The sequence below is a fragment of the Macaca fascicularis genome, chromosome 17, assembly GCF_037993035.2.
Source record: "Macaca fascicularis isolate 582-1 chromosome 17, T2T-MFA8v1.1".
Lineage (NCBI taxonomy): Eukaryota > Metazoa > Chordata > Mammalia > Primates > Cercopithecidae > Macaca > Macaca fascicularis.
In genome coordinates this window covers 30,527,465-30,542,581 of record NC_088391.1, presented here as the reverse complement: position 1 = coordinate 30,542,581, position 15,117 = coordinate 30,527,465, and the positions used below count along the sequence as shown (strand labels likewise).

The 15,117-nt window shown below is 35.6% G+C and overlaps 1 protein-coding gene across 12 annotated transcripts in view; it reads left to right on the top strand.

The window, feature by feature from the left end:
- Window positions 1-15,117, top strand: part of INTS6 (integrator complex subunit 6) — a 123,255-nt gene that overhangs the window by 77,169 nt on the left and 30,969 nt on the right. For 7 of the 12 annotated variants that reach the window (XR_012426976.1, XM_045377154.3, XM_005585878.5 and 4 more), the window contains 6 exons: window positions 1,382-1,508; window positions 2,712-2,854; window positions 3,075-3,306; window positions 8,173-8,544; window positions 9,609-9,702; window positions 11,665-14,846. Coding sequence is in view for 7 of the 12 variants with exons in the window: in XM_045377154.3 (XP_045233089.1) it covers window positions 1,382-1,508; window positions 2,712-2,854; window positions 3,075-3,306; window positions 8,173-8,544; window positions 9,609-9,702; window positions 11,665-11,758 (1,062 nt within the window). In the remaining 5 variants the exon portion in view is untranslated. Of the gene's footprint in view, window positions 1-1,381; window positions 1,509-2,711; window positions 2,855-3,074; window positions 3,307-8,172; window positions 8,545-9,608; window positions 9,703-11,664; window positions 14,847-15,117 lie in introns of those variants that run through there. The other 5 variants (XR_010582599.2, XR_012426975.1, XR_006693614.3 and 2 more) reach the window with 1 other exon arrangement.

Sequence of the window (15,117 nt, the reverse complement as noted above, 5' to 3'; positions counted from 1 at the left end):
TCCTTTAAACAAATGGAACAATTGGATATCCATATGCAAAATAATGAATTTGACCATTACCTCATATTATTTGAAGTGGTCATGATCTTAAATGTAAGAACTAAAACTATAAACTTATAGAACGAAACATAGGAAAAAATCTTCATGATGTTGACTTAGCAAAGATTTCTAAAAGCACATACCAAAAATGTTGATAAATTGAATTTCATTAAAATAAAAAAACTTTGCTCTTTAAAAGAAACATGAAAAATGAAGTGGCAAGCTACAGCTTGGGAGAAAAGCACATATCAAATGAAGGACTTGTATCAAAATATATAAAGAACTCATAACTCAAAAAGACAAACATGGGCAAAATACTTGAACAGACATTTCACCAAAGAAAATATGCAAATACAAGTAAGAACATGAAGTAATGCTCAGCCTTATCAGCCATTAGGGAAATGCAAATTAAAACCATAACGAGATACTACTTCGTAACTGCTAGAATGACAGATTTAAAAGACAAAAAATACAGGTATTGATGAGAATGTGGAGCAACCCTCCTAACATTACTGATACAAAATAGTTGGTATTTTCCTAAGAAGGTAAACATAAATTTGTTGTACAATCAGTCATCTACTTGTAGGCTTAGTATGCCAATTCATAGCAACATTTTTCATAATAACCAAAAACTTGAAACAGTCCAAGTGCCTATCAACTGGTGAATAGATAAAGAAGATGTGGTGTGTCCATATAATAGACTACTTGGAATAAAAAGGAACAAACTACTGATACACGAATAATGTCAATGAATCTCAAAAACATCACACTAATTGAAAGAAGCCAAGTAAAAAAGATTGGACACTGCAAAATTCCATTTATAAAATGGAGCATAGAAAGAAAGCAAATCATGTGGTTGCCTGGGGACAGGAATAGTGATTGACTGCAAGTGGGTACAAGGAACTTTTGGGGATGGTAGAAATGGATTATGATGATGGTTTCACAACTATGAATTTGCTAATACACATCAAACTATATACTTAAAATAGGTGATTTTATGGTACATAAATCACACATTAAAGCTGTTTTCTAAAAAAACTTTGGTTTTTAAAATTTGGAAATTGGTTTTTACTTAAATGAGTTTACTTCTTTTATCCAGAATATATAATAAAATCTTTAGAGTTAGATGGTGAATTGAGATTGTTTGGTTGATCTCACTACCAAATATTCATCTTTTGGCCCTGAACCAGTACATTAAGATTATGTCATATGTCTTTATTTTTTTTTTTTAAGCTAACTAGTTTATATATCTTATTTCCAAACCTGTGCTGCAGGTTAGAGATTTTAGTCTCTTTTAATTCTATGTTTGACAATAAATTTGTCCTTGAATGTTGTTTAATAGGATTTGAAGCCACAGACATTTAGAAATGCTTATGACATACCAAGACGAAATCTTTTGGATCACTTAACAAGAATGAGATCTAATCTTTTGAAGAGCACTCGCAGATTTCTTAAAGGACAGGATGAAGGTTAGATCATAGTTTAATACTGGTATTTTTAATGTTTTTTTTCTTTATAGTCTGAAAAAGCATAGCATGGTGATGTAAATTTCAAAGAATTATTATAGTAGTATAACATTCTTATTGTAAGTTCAAATGAAGTAAAAGGTGAATCATCCCTGACTCTCTACCTTTCTTCCTACCATCACTGTTGCCCCAAATTCTCTTCCCTAGAGGTAACAACCTTTCTTAACAGTTTAGTTTCCTTTTATAGCTTTTCTCATGCATTCATGCGTGCATGCACACACACACGCGCGCACCAGTTGTCAAACTGTATACTTAAAATAAGTGATTTTTCTTATCTCAGTCATTTTCTTGAGATATACCAGTATCTGATGGTTTAACTCCGGATGGCCAGTTTCATGACATGTTCTGATAATTCCTTCACCTTTTTCCATGGCACCTACTATAAATCAAGTCAGATGAGACTTTAAAGCTTTGCCACCTCTGATTTAAGTGTTCTAACAATAATTTTATATAAAAAGGGTTAGCTATGTGGCTTCTCTTTTCCATACTGTACTTCCGTTTTCTACAAATTCTACTATAATTAAATTCTGTTTATTTGGAATAGCATAGAAGAGAAGAGATACACCTTTCACGGTAAGATCACACATACTTTTTTTTTTTTTGAGTCAGAGCCTTGCTCTGTCGCCCAGGCTGGAGTGCAGTGGTGTGATCTCGGCTCACTGCAACCTCCGCCTCCTGGGTGGGTTCAAGCGATTCTCCTCCTTAGCCTCCCTAATAACTGCGATTACAGGCACGTGCCACCATGCCCTGCTAATTTTTGTATTTTTAGTAGAGATGGGGTTTTGCCATATTGGCCAGGCTGGTCTCAAACTCCTGACCTCAAGTGATCCGCCTGCCTCAGCCTCCCGAAGTGCTTGGAATACAGGCATGAGCCACTGCGCCCAGCCACACATACTTTCTGTGTACTGAAATTAATGGCAATTTTTGTTTTGTTTAGATGATGAAATCAGTGTTTTAAGTTTTATTTTAAAATATTTTGTCGCAGTGGTTATAATTGCACCAAACGAATTTAGAATATGTTGGTAAAGAAGACTGTCTAGAATAACACTAGGTAGCATTCATATATAAGGAAACATTATTTGAGAAATAATTGGAGTATAGTCTTAGTGAGGTTAACTTTTGTTGCTGTTGTGTTCTTTTTGAAAGATCAAGTGCACAGTGTTCCTATAGCACAAATGGGGAACTACCAGGAATACCTCAAGCAAGTACCTTCTCCACTAAGAGAACTTGATCCTGATCAGCCGCGAAGGTTGCATACATTTGGCAACCCCTTTAAGCTGGATAAGAAGGTAATTTTGAAATGTTCTGTTATGTAATTTGTTTGTGGTAGGCATTGTCAGTTTTATTGTTCTTAATTTAACTAAAGTAAGCTGAAGCTATTTTCCTGGTAGAGTATCTAATAAATGTCAACATAATTAGAATATAGTTACTTTCATTGGAATTGACACTGGTTGTGCCATTTAAACATTGTTTGTAAATTCAAGAAAATTGTATTCTTTTTTGCTAAAGGGTATGATGATAGATGAAGCAGATGAATTTGTGGCTGGACCTCAAAATAAACATAAACGACCTGGAGAACCAAATATGCAAGGGATCCCTAAAAGACGTCGGTGTATGTCTCCACTACTAAGAGGCAGACAGCAGAATCCTGTTGTAAACAATCATATCGGGGGAAAAGGACCACCTGCACCTACAACTCAAGCACAGCCAGATCTTATTAAACCTCTTCCTCTTCATAAAAGTAAGAATTGTTTTTTTCTTAAACATTATTTGCTGCTTCCTTTTCAAGGAAGAGATTTTTGTTATAGATTATAGAAGGAAATTGATTAGTAGTACAATGAGTGAATGAATGTGTAGAGAAGATATTTGTTTAAATGAGCATATGATCATTTTTGTATGTCTTAATGAACATTTGAACATTTCTTATATTTATGATGCTTTATTAGCTATAATGTTCTAACATATCATTTGCAAATCTTTCAAAATAATACTTTTGAAAGGAGCATTATCACTATCCACAGAAAGATGGTTTTCAATTTCAGTTGAAGTCAACTAATTATTAAATATGTATGCTGTTTTGGATAATGCTGTGCTTTGAGGTATACCACTGAAGATAGGAGTGATCTCTGCCCTCATTTATAATCAGCAAGGAAGATCAGTCATTGAACAGATACTAGAAGTATGTTGAATATTACAGAAAAGATGTCAAGTATATTGTGGAAGCATTTGGCAAGAGGATTTAAGTCAATGAAGTCAAGGCACTTTACTGAGGAAGTTAATGCTGAAGCCAAAAGCTGTGCATTTGCTTATACTAGAGCAATAGTATGTGCAGTGGCATAAAGAGAAAGGCATTAAGGGAATTTAAAGAATTCCAGTATAGCAAGGGTGTTGGGCATGAGGTAAGGTGAGAACTGAAAGACAGAAGCCAGATGATGGAAGGCCTTGGAAGCTGTTTTCAACTTTATTCTAAAGAACAGTGAGAATCCACTGAAAGGTTTTAAAATGAAGGTGACCTAATCTGATTAGCATTTTATGAAGACCAGGTTGACTGTAATGTGTGTGGAATATTATCAGAGAGGAGCAAGAATGAATATAGGGAAACCCTAATGAATTAATGGACTTATCACTTATAGATAGTGGTCATACTTACAGCATATTAACTGAAGAGAAACAAAATATTTTATGACTGCTGATGGAAGTATCCAATACTGCCTTTGAAGTTGTCTTACCAAAAAACCCCAAAAACCAAAGTTGAACATCAATGTAATCAAACCAATTTATAGGAAATACAGGGGGCAGAGAAACATGTGGGATACAATTAGTAAAATCCAGATTGTAGAAAACTCTGTGGGACAAAGAATCTGTTGGTTTTTTCCCAGAAAAATACATAGTAAAAGAGGTACAGCAGGATTTTACAGATGCAAATGTAGTTTAAGAGATACATAAGCCAGTTGCAATGTATAGGCCTTAACTCTACTCAGAATCAAACAAAATCAAACTTTTCCACAAACAGAAAACATGTTGGAGAGTATGGACACAGACTGTATATTTGATGTTGTTAAATAATTGTGCATGCACAGGAATCAGTTAGGAAACCTGGGGAACAGATGCTGGTGACCTGACAGAGGGGTTTGAAGAAGAATATGTATTTGAGAAATACTTGGACACACCACTAAAGGATTTGGTTACTGGTTGGATGTTGGGACCAGAGCAGGGTGGGAGGAGTCAGGCGTCTGTCTTGAGAGACACTGGGTGGGTGGAAGAATAAATAATAAATGAGTTTAGTTTAGAAGTGCATATTAGGTCATCAAGTGGAGATCCTAAGTTAGAAGATGCATATTGAGTTTGGGACTCAGGAGAAGAGGATTGGGCTAGAGGGGTAGTATGAGAGGCAGATTACTGCCCATTGCACTGAATAAAATCTCACCGAGGCAAACACAAGAAAAAAAAAGCTCAGAACAGAACCTCGAAAGTGCCAAAGTTAAGATAAGAAAGCAGAAAAGGAGATTGAGAAGGAAGAATTTTAGAGATAGGAGAAAATAGGGAAGAATTTAATGTCATGGAAGCTAAAGGGCAAGATAATTGGGTGGGTAGTTGTCCCAAATACTTAAAAAACAAACAAAACAATAACAACAACAAAAACAGTTCAATCAAGAGAAATAGAAAAATTCTGTGGTCTTTGGTGATCTTAGCAAGAGCAATTTCTGTGGGGTAAAGGGGCAGAGCCTAATAAGGGGTTATGGGAGGAGTGAGAGGTGAGAAAATGGAAACAATGAGTATGAGTATAAACAGCTAGTTAAGTTTAGTTGTAAAAGGAAGATGGGAAAAGAGCATGGTACCTGGAAGAGTTCACGGGGTTTTGAAAATGGTGATTTTTCTTTGTTTTTAAGATCAGAGATGCTTGAGCATGTTTCAGTGCTGGTGATGGAACCAGTAAATAGGGAGAAGTTGAAAATGAAAATGAGAAAAGGCATACTCAGCACAAAATTACTGAGAACGCAAGAGGGAATGGTCTAGAGCACAGAAGAATGCTCCCTCAGTTGATGCAGAATGTGGGGGAAGCGTGGTGGCGAGGGTGTAATTTAGTTAAGAGGGAGGTAAAGGAAGTCTCTTAATCATGGCTTTGCTTTTCTTTTGAGCTCTGTGAGGTAGAAGGTGAAGTATACTGCTGAGACGGAAGGGGATATTGGGAAAGTCAGGGGTTTGAAGAGAGTGAGGGAGCTTAACAATCTCTGTGGGAGAGAGAAAAGGTTGTGATAAGATTGCTAGACAGTGCCTAGGACCCAAGTAGAGATGGTGATTGTGACCACTCTGTAGAGCTGGACCCTATTTCTTCAGCAGTGCTCATGATTCCAAATGCAAGTCTGGGGCAAGCAGATAGAGTGAGTCAAGAGATGGGATTTTGCTTGGCAGATGTTATGGGAAGACAGTAGAACAAGAGAAATTAAGACATTAGTAAAAGTGATGTATCATCGGATATAAGCCTGATACAGAATTGGCTGCTTAGAAGGGATATGGTTAATAGGAGAAAGAAAGTAGAGGAATTGCTGGAGTCAAAGTCTGGCTGAGTTAAGGAGCAGTAGCAGGAGTACTTTGAAGACGAGGGTTATACTCCTCCATCTCTGAATTTGTCTGGATGTGAAAGGCGAAGGTGTAAATGTAAGTTCTTTAGAGAGAAGCTGGGGAACGGGGAGGCCAGGTTCTTACCAGATGATCTGCTTAAACATTGAAGTCCACAGCACTTCTCAGACTTGAATATGCATGTGAATCACCTGGGAGGTCTAGTTAAACTACAGATTCTCATTTACTCAGTCTGAGGCAGATGAGCATTTCTAGCAAGCTCTCTGTTGGTGTTGCTGCTGCTTGTCCACACACCACATTTCGAGTAGTAGTAAGGACCAAGAATGAAGTGACAAGGGCTCTGGGGGTGGAATGTGCATGGCAGATGCACTTGATAGCAATAACTGAAGCATACCCTGAGAATGACCCTGCGTGCAGACACACCTGCAGGCGGTTGGGAGTTCTGAGCTAGGGAATAGGGTGGCTAACCCAAAGATCCATTCCCTATCTATTAGGAACATCTGAGCCCCTAGCCCATTGTGAAGTGAATGCAGGCCAGACAGGGGATTGAGGCCCTTTGTTTTGGGTTAAATGAAGGTTGCCAGGTGGAGGTTGTTAGGGGGAAGAGTGCTAAGTGAAAATACAATTTCATACTTTTTGCAAGCAGTTGCCTTTTTTTTGTCCAGCCTGCTGCCACTGGGCCGTGCAGTTATCCTGTCCAGCCCACTGCCATTGGACTGTACGTAAGGTGGTTCTCCTGCCTAGCTTGCCACCACTGGGGTCGCTCCCCTTTATGTAAGTCCCCGACAAAACCCCTTGTCTTGTTTACTGGCTCTAGATCTCTTCTTTGCCTTCTTGAACTTGGCGCCTTCCCCACTGGAGTTGATAGGAGCTCAGCACAACAGAAGGAAGGCTGTAACTGAGTGCCAGAGACAACAGTGTCTTACAGGCTTGTGCCCTGGAGGTTGGCATAAGATAGTGATAAGGAAAGACAGTGTGAGTGGCATGGTTGAGTCTCACAAGAGTACAAGGGAGTAATTTTGCAATAGCACTAGGAAGTGAAGGATTCAGTGACTGCATGTCCTTTTATGCCTATGGAGAGGGTGCAAGAGAAAGCAATTTCTACTTTTGGTCTGGAAAGGAGAGCAGTCTGCATACAGGAGAGCTGGGTTTCAGTTAAAGCATAAGTTGTACAGAATATTCAGTAAAGGGGAGTTTGCAAATCATGGAATCAAATTTAGGAGAGAGTCAGGAATTTGAGGGATTTGTGGAAATGAATGTATAGGGGAATATGAGTAAATTGAGTTAATAGTTTGGACAGGAAATGAGGACAGTAGAGATGAAATCAGCTGGTATCCTGGAGGTTGGTAAGCAATCAGAGAACTTAAAATTCAGCTGCTTTCTGTGGGGCAAGTCTCATAATCTGGTGTTAAGAGGAAGGCTTGCGAGCTTTCAATTTTAGTAGTCTAATGAACTGAAGTGGGCACCAGGTTGCTCTGCACTGGTGAATAAATGATTAGATTCTGTAGTTAGAAGGGTATACTATAAAACATTACCTGTTTGGTGGTATGTTCCCTGCAGAATTTGGAACTTAAAGGCAGAAGTATAAGTAGAAAGTAAAAACTACCCAGTATTTACTTTTACCTCTAAATGATACCAGATGTATAAGGCATATTGAGTTAGGGCTCTCTAAGGTAGAGATAGATGACCGTGATAATTTTGATCATAGATATTTCATTGAAGTATCAACCTACTTGTTTCAATAAAATTGCCATAGAATAAACCAGAAAACTAAACTACTTGAAATCGACTTTATTTTTTCCTCTAAGGGCAAAAATTGTAAATATTTTGTAAATACTGTGTATGTGTCACATTGAAATCTACTGTATCTTTGGCAATGCTTAAGAACTGTATCACATTATTTGTTAACTTGCATTAGTCAAGGAAATCAGTTGTGACTTGCTGTAATAATGTTCTTTTGTAGCTTTATTTACTGTATGCTTTGAGACTGGGCCTCATAATTTTTTCCCCATATCTTTGTTTTTAGTTTCAGAGACCACTAATGATTCAATAATACATGATGTGGTTGAAAATCATGTTGCAGACCAACTTTCATCAGACATTACACCAAATGCTATGGATACTGAATTTTCAACATCTTCTCCAGCTGGTTTACTGGAACGGCCAACCAATCATATGGAGGCTCTTGGTCATGACCATTTAGGAACCAATGACCTCACTGTTGGTGGATTTTTAGAAAATCATGAGGAGCCAAGAGATAAAGAACAATGTGCTGAAGAGAACATACCAGCATCTTCACTCAACAAAGGAAAGAAATTGATGCATTGCAGAAGCCATGAAGAGGTCAATACCGAATTAAAAGCACAAATAATGAAAGAGATCCGAAAGCCAGGAAGAAGTATGTATAATAAGAGACGAACATCAGATCTGATTTCTGTATGTGCTCAAAAAAGCAAAAAAAAAAAAAAAAAAAAGGTCAAGTAACTGTAGTAAAAGAATAGATATGATTCTAGATCTGTCTTGAACAACATCTCAGTTAAGATTCTTTATTCATCTGACCAACACTGAATATCTTCTATTTCCAAGGTACTAGGTATGGTAGGCAGCAGGGACTAAGAGCAGAGCAACACTGTACAGATAAATTACATATAGTTCCTACCATGACAGGAACCCATAATCTTGAATATTCTTCTGACCAACAATGGAATTTAATATAGCAGCTAGCTCACAAACGATATACTGAAAATTAAATTACTTCATGTCTGTAAAGTTCTTGTCATAGCGCCTACCACTATGTTTAATAGTTAAACTATGATAGTGATATTATAGGATATGTTTAGGCCGAAAAACTAAAGTTACGAAAGCTATCTGGTATATGAACACAAAAGACCTTCGTGGGAAAAAGTTCAGTATTATTGGCATTCATTTAGAGGATGTTAACACATCACTTGCCCTGGGGTAGTACAGTGACCTGGGTGGTCCAGAAATGGGTACAAATCAGTCCTTGGAGTTTAGATGTTTATAGCCCTTGCAGAGTTTCATATGAAAACTTTAAACTGGAATAACACTCTTAACCTGTTTGGTTTTTACTCCCACTTCCCACTTACCCCATGTTAGCTGTTAGAATTTTAAACTGTAAGGATGGAGTTTTGTAAAGGCCACTTGTTCTTATTTTTTAGTGATACTACCAAAAAGCTATTTACTCATCCTTTTAAGCTTTATGTTTGATAACTTAATAGGAACTTTTACTTACAAAGCAGTGTTTGATTAGTTGTTTTATCTTTGTTGCTATGTACTTTTACATATATGTTAAAATATAAAATCTCTAATGAGTGGTGAAATTTTTATGTAGAATGTTTTTGTCTCAGTATATCTTAATATAATAAATTGCAAAAGAAGAATATTGAATAAGAATACAAATGAAAGGCACTTAATTTTTCTTTTTGCTTCTTTTGCTTTAAGAATATGAAAGAATCTTCACTTTACTGAAGCATGTGCAAGGCAGCTTACAAACAAGACTAATATTTTTACAAAATGTCATTAAAGAAGCATCAAGGTAAATAAATTATTGCATATAATGAAATGGTGAATAAATGAGTCCGCAGTTTATACAGGCAGTATTTTAACAGTATCTGTTTTGCACTTGTTTATAAATGTATATGGCATACCAACATATAAATAAATTCTTACTCTTTTTTAGTTTATTGAAAGAAGTTCACTTAGAAAACAGCCACACACACATTCTTCAGGAATTATGAACCTTTTCTCCCTGCAAATTACTAGATACTTGGAGAATTCTTGTTTATTCTTCTCTGTAGCTTTTTGATATCTTTACATTAATATTTTGCAACCTTTAATTTTTCTCCTTTATGCATTAATATTGGTGACTAAAAATAACATATTTGAATGTCATTTATTTTTACATGGGAAAGCGTAATTAAGGGGACCAGAATTGGACAAATGGGCCTTATTCTGATTGTTTCAGTAGCCCAGGATCATTAGTACATTGGCCCTCTGTATCCCTGGGTTCCACATTCACTGGATTCAAGCAACCACAGATTGAAAGTATTTGGAGGTGGGGAAATGGATGGTTGTGTCTGTATTGAATATGTACAGGCTTTTTTTTTCTTGTCATTCTCTAAATAATTCAGTCTAATTCATATAGTATTTACACTGTGTTAGTATTATAAATAATCTGGAGATTACTTAGAGCATATGGGAGAATGTACACAGGTTACATGTAAATATTGGGCTATTTTATACAAGCGACTTGAGCATTCATGGATTTTGGTGTTCATAGGGAGGCCTAGAATCGATCGATCCTCCATGGATACAGAGGGATCACTGTATAAAGAAGGTGGATAAAGGTTATAAATGGTAATTAAGAAGTGCAATTAACTGGAAAACATAGTTGTATGAGTTTAAAAACATTTTTTTATTTTCCCTTCAATATTTTGGGGATTTTAGTATTATAAGAAAACTTGGGGCTTATCTTATTTGACCTTCTAAATGTAAACACACTTACACCTTGTCCCCCTGTCTCTTCTATGCTACACGTGAAGATTTTAGATAAAGTTGGTTTTTGTTTCTAGTTTTCTTTTCTTTTCATACTTTTGGAGTGGCTAGAGCATAGGCCAGTTTGCAGGATCAAGATAAGGCTATAACTTTTCATATACTTTTGAGTATTTAACCTATTATGGTCTTTATGGTAACATTCTGTCAGCTAAAACCTCATTAGGAATTTATATTCCCGGTATCTGTACTTCACTTCTGCCACCTTTTAGGGAATTGTGTAGTATTACAGTGGCTATTTATATTAGCTTCCAACTAGCAAGGAAGTAGGAATAAAATGTCCAGTGTCTTGGGATATTCTTATAACCATCGGCAATTATGTAGACGCAATTTTAGTCTGCCCATATTTGTTACTGAAAATCTTTAAAAGTTGTAACTTGAACTTTAACTGCTTGCTATACTCTGTATTATAGATGTCTATCCTTGATTTGCTAGCTTTCAAATTATAATAGAATACCATGGTTTTTAAATGCTACTGCCCAATTTTCATTTCTTCTTCCATTTTGTGGGAGTTTATATTCATACTTTGTTCACATTCCTTTCAACATTCAGCTTACAAAGAGCATGAGAAGAAGCTATTGAAGTATTTGCTTTGGGAGCCCAGATTTCACCAGAGTGTTTGCAGCCCTTGAATATATTTTGAATATATTAGTTTTTTGATTTTTTTGTTTGTTTTTTTCCTTTTTCTTTTCAGTTGTGGAAGGAACAACCTCTTTCCCATTGTTTAGGTATAGAGTGTTTTAGGGACAAACTAAAATACTGTACTGGTATAATAATTTGCTAATCTTTCAACATATTTTCTATTTTCATAGTATTGATTTTTCTATTTTCATTTCACTTTGAAAAATCTTCCCCAAGCAATTTTCTCTCCTTTTTTAAAAAAATTATACTGATATATACTATTCATTAAAAAGTAATTGAGAGTACTATTTATTTTTTCATACAGGTTTAAAAAACGAATGCTAATAGAACAACTGGAGAACTTCTTGGATGAAATTCATCGAAGAGCCAATCAGATCAACCATATTAATAGCAATTAAAAGAAAATAGAATGTGGCCACTTATTTCACTATCTTCTTCAAATACAAAGTAAATACAAGACTGTTGTGATCTTGCATTCATTTTCTGACATGCATTGTTGGCTATTTGAAATACTAAAAGCAAATCTACAGATCCTTTTTCCATCATTTTACAGTGACCTTTTCTTCATTTTGGTTTATTTTTGTAATGTGAAAAGTATCACTCTAAAAAACATTTTTATTTAACAAACTAAAAATATTCCTCCAAATCTCTTGCTTGTCATTGACTCTTGCGTGTCAATTTCCCTCAGGTTCTATTTTCTTAAACCAACCTTTAAAATTGTCACCTCTGTTAAGGTTGAACTTTGCCAAAAAAAATTAAAAAGAAGTTACTTTGTAATTTTTGGGGAAAAAAGCACATACATTAAAACTAGGTAATGTTTTGTATATACAGTTATTTTGGATATATTATTGTAAGTTGTACAAATGTATTTTGAAGAATATTTAAGAAAAGCACTTTTGTTATTCCATCAATAAATGCTCTATTTTACTCTTGTGTGGTTTAGGAAATAATCACATTTAAAGTAATCATTTAAAAACGTCCTAAGATAATGGAATTTTAAAGGCCTTGCTTTTTAGCATTGGAAAAATACACCACTTGAAGTTCATGTTTGTTAAGCCTAACTGTAATTACATGTTACATAATCTGCATTGCCTTTTTACTATATGTTTGTAGTTTTTGTTGGCCATGCCAACATACTCCCATTTCTGCCTAGATTATGGGAATGACTTTGTCTGGGGCAGATAGATACTTTAAAAGCTATTTAAAAAGCAGACAACTTTGGATATTATTGGTTTCCTTCAACACCTTTTCGTTTCTCACTAGGATTGTGGGTGGCACAAAGTTGAAGCTGTTAGGGAGTGGTAGGTTTGGAGTGCACTACATACTCTGAAATATCTAGCCTTTAGCAGTTTTATGCCATGCTTGCAAAAGCCCACAACAAATTGGAGGCCTCTTTGTTCTGCTCTGCTGTTCTCACACTTAAACTCTGTTTTATTTATAAGCTAAATGGAAAGGAAACACCTTTAAGATGACTTTCCTCATTTTGCATCCCCCCCTGAGTTTCACAGGATAAGGAAAACCACAGTATTCATTCTCCACCCTCAATTCAACATGGCCTAGAATATCCTTACTGAGGAAGCGATCTTATGGCCTGACTCACTCACCATTCATAGATCACTGCTGTGCCTTTTAGTGGTTTGGGGGTAACCGGTAGAAAAGAAGGTCAAAATAGATTTGGATTAAGAGTAGGCAAAATAAACTTATAAAATTTAAAAACTGAAGTATTTTTAGGTTTATGATATTGAAAACCACATACCCTTAGCTTTTTACACTTTATCAGAACATTTTTTAAATTTCAAGGGTATAGCAAAATTATAACTTTATGAAGAAAAGCATCGATGAAAGTGGAGAACATGCATTTAGTCTAGGGGATTTGAAACTCTCCCGATACTGAAGACAAACCCTGTCAAGAAAAAGAATTTAATATTATATAGTATTTTCATATGCAGTTCTTTAAGCTTTGTTTACGTCTATAAAAATACTTTTAAGTAATGCAAGATAACATTTACTAGGTGGAATTGTTAAGGTAATTGCCTGTAGTCACATTGCTAAATTCAATGAGAGTTACACAAAATCCAGAATATATTGTCTGTTCCTAAATTATATGTATTTAGATTCTGGGATTAGTAGGAGGGATTAGAAGTCATTCAGATAAAAATTCATGCTTAACAAGAGTATCTAGGAAAGAGATTCAGCCTATCCCAGTATTTAGCAGCTTTCCTTATAAGAAAGTTTTATTTTCTTTTTCACAGATTGCTCATGACCTTTAATACATTTTTCTGAATGAACCCTGGAGGGAGGTGAAAAGTAGCAGTTTTGTTCATCTCTTCTTTTTGTCCTTTATCTCTCTGCCACTGTTCTCACCTCATCCTAAAACCTGGTCAGGAGAGTTTGAAACCTATTAGAACCAAAGGTTAATATCCCATCTCCCTCAGACTTTTTTCATTTAAAAACAAAAAACTATGGGTATATTAAATTAGTGAAAATACTTATTGTAGAATTACTGTCGGAAGGGGATTACATCTAGGGGGAACATCATGTCTTTTAGGCCCTTTATGTCACTGAATGACTTATGGCTCGACAAATGATATTCTTGGAAAGTTTAATCTTGAGGTTTTCAAATCTTTTTTTTTTTAAATGTCTCCCATGTTTCCCATTTGCTGATTGATTCATTAGTTGGTCTTAGTAAGATTTGTCAGTTTGGAATAATGAAGGCTGAGACTCATTTCTAAACTCTTCCATAACCATCACCAGAAAAGCAGCCACTGTGTTGTGTGATGTGAGCTAATGCCTCCCAGATAGAGGTAAATAAAGTCACAAGGGCTATTAGAATTCCGGTGGATTGTGGAACTGGTTTTGGATTATCCTTATATTTTCATTCTGATTACTGAGGCAGTTCTGAAAACGCCTACCATTGAAATAGTGGTGTGTCTTTTCCTTGTTTAAGGATTTTACATCATTTTTATGCACTTGAATTCCAAAATCAGAATCTCTCTTTTACCTATCAACCTTTATTGGCTATTGGCTTTTGGCAATGACCTTTCTGTTCAAATGTAGTCCTGTCTCTTTGTTTCTTTAGGGAGTAGAACCTGTCCTTTTTTTGATCTTTCATTTTTTTGATGTGTCCTTTCTGAGAGAAGGCTCTCTGCTGCCTGTTCTGGGTGATAAGTGATATTTTCATCTAATCATTATGGGGTTGGGATGATCATGGTGAAATACTAGGAAGACATATTCTGTTGATGGACTTTTTCTCCCCAAATAATCCCAAATAGATTATTTTCTAGTGAATGATTTATATCTTTCTCGTCACAAAAATGTTCCTTTGATTTCTAGCACGAGGTACAGCAGGATGCAAATGATTCTCAGATAAAATGATGTTGACAGTATTTCCTTAACAATTTATGTAAAACTATGCATAATTTTCATTATCCTAACTTCTGACATTTTTTCTCCATAAATAAAAATAATGCCTGATGTTTAGTTAAAGTAGATCCACCTTTGCTTGATTTTATTAGTCTTGTTCTATCCTATTTCTTTTTAATACACTGTTTAGACTTGCCAACAACTCTTAACTGAGAATCTCTTTTCCTTCCTAGGCTAAGTAATTGTGAGTGGGGGAGGAAGAACATTAAGAGAAATAATCTAAAGACTGTTCAATGTTGTCGAAGCCTAAGGATATTTGTGTGTCCTTCTGATGTACTGAGGCTTTGCCGGTACCACACCATCTTTGGATTACCATAAGGTTATGTAGTAGTAC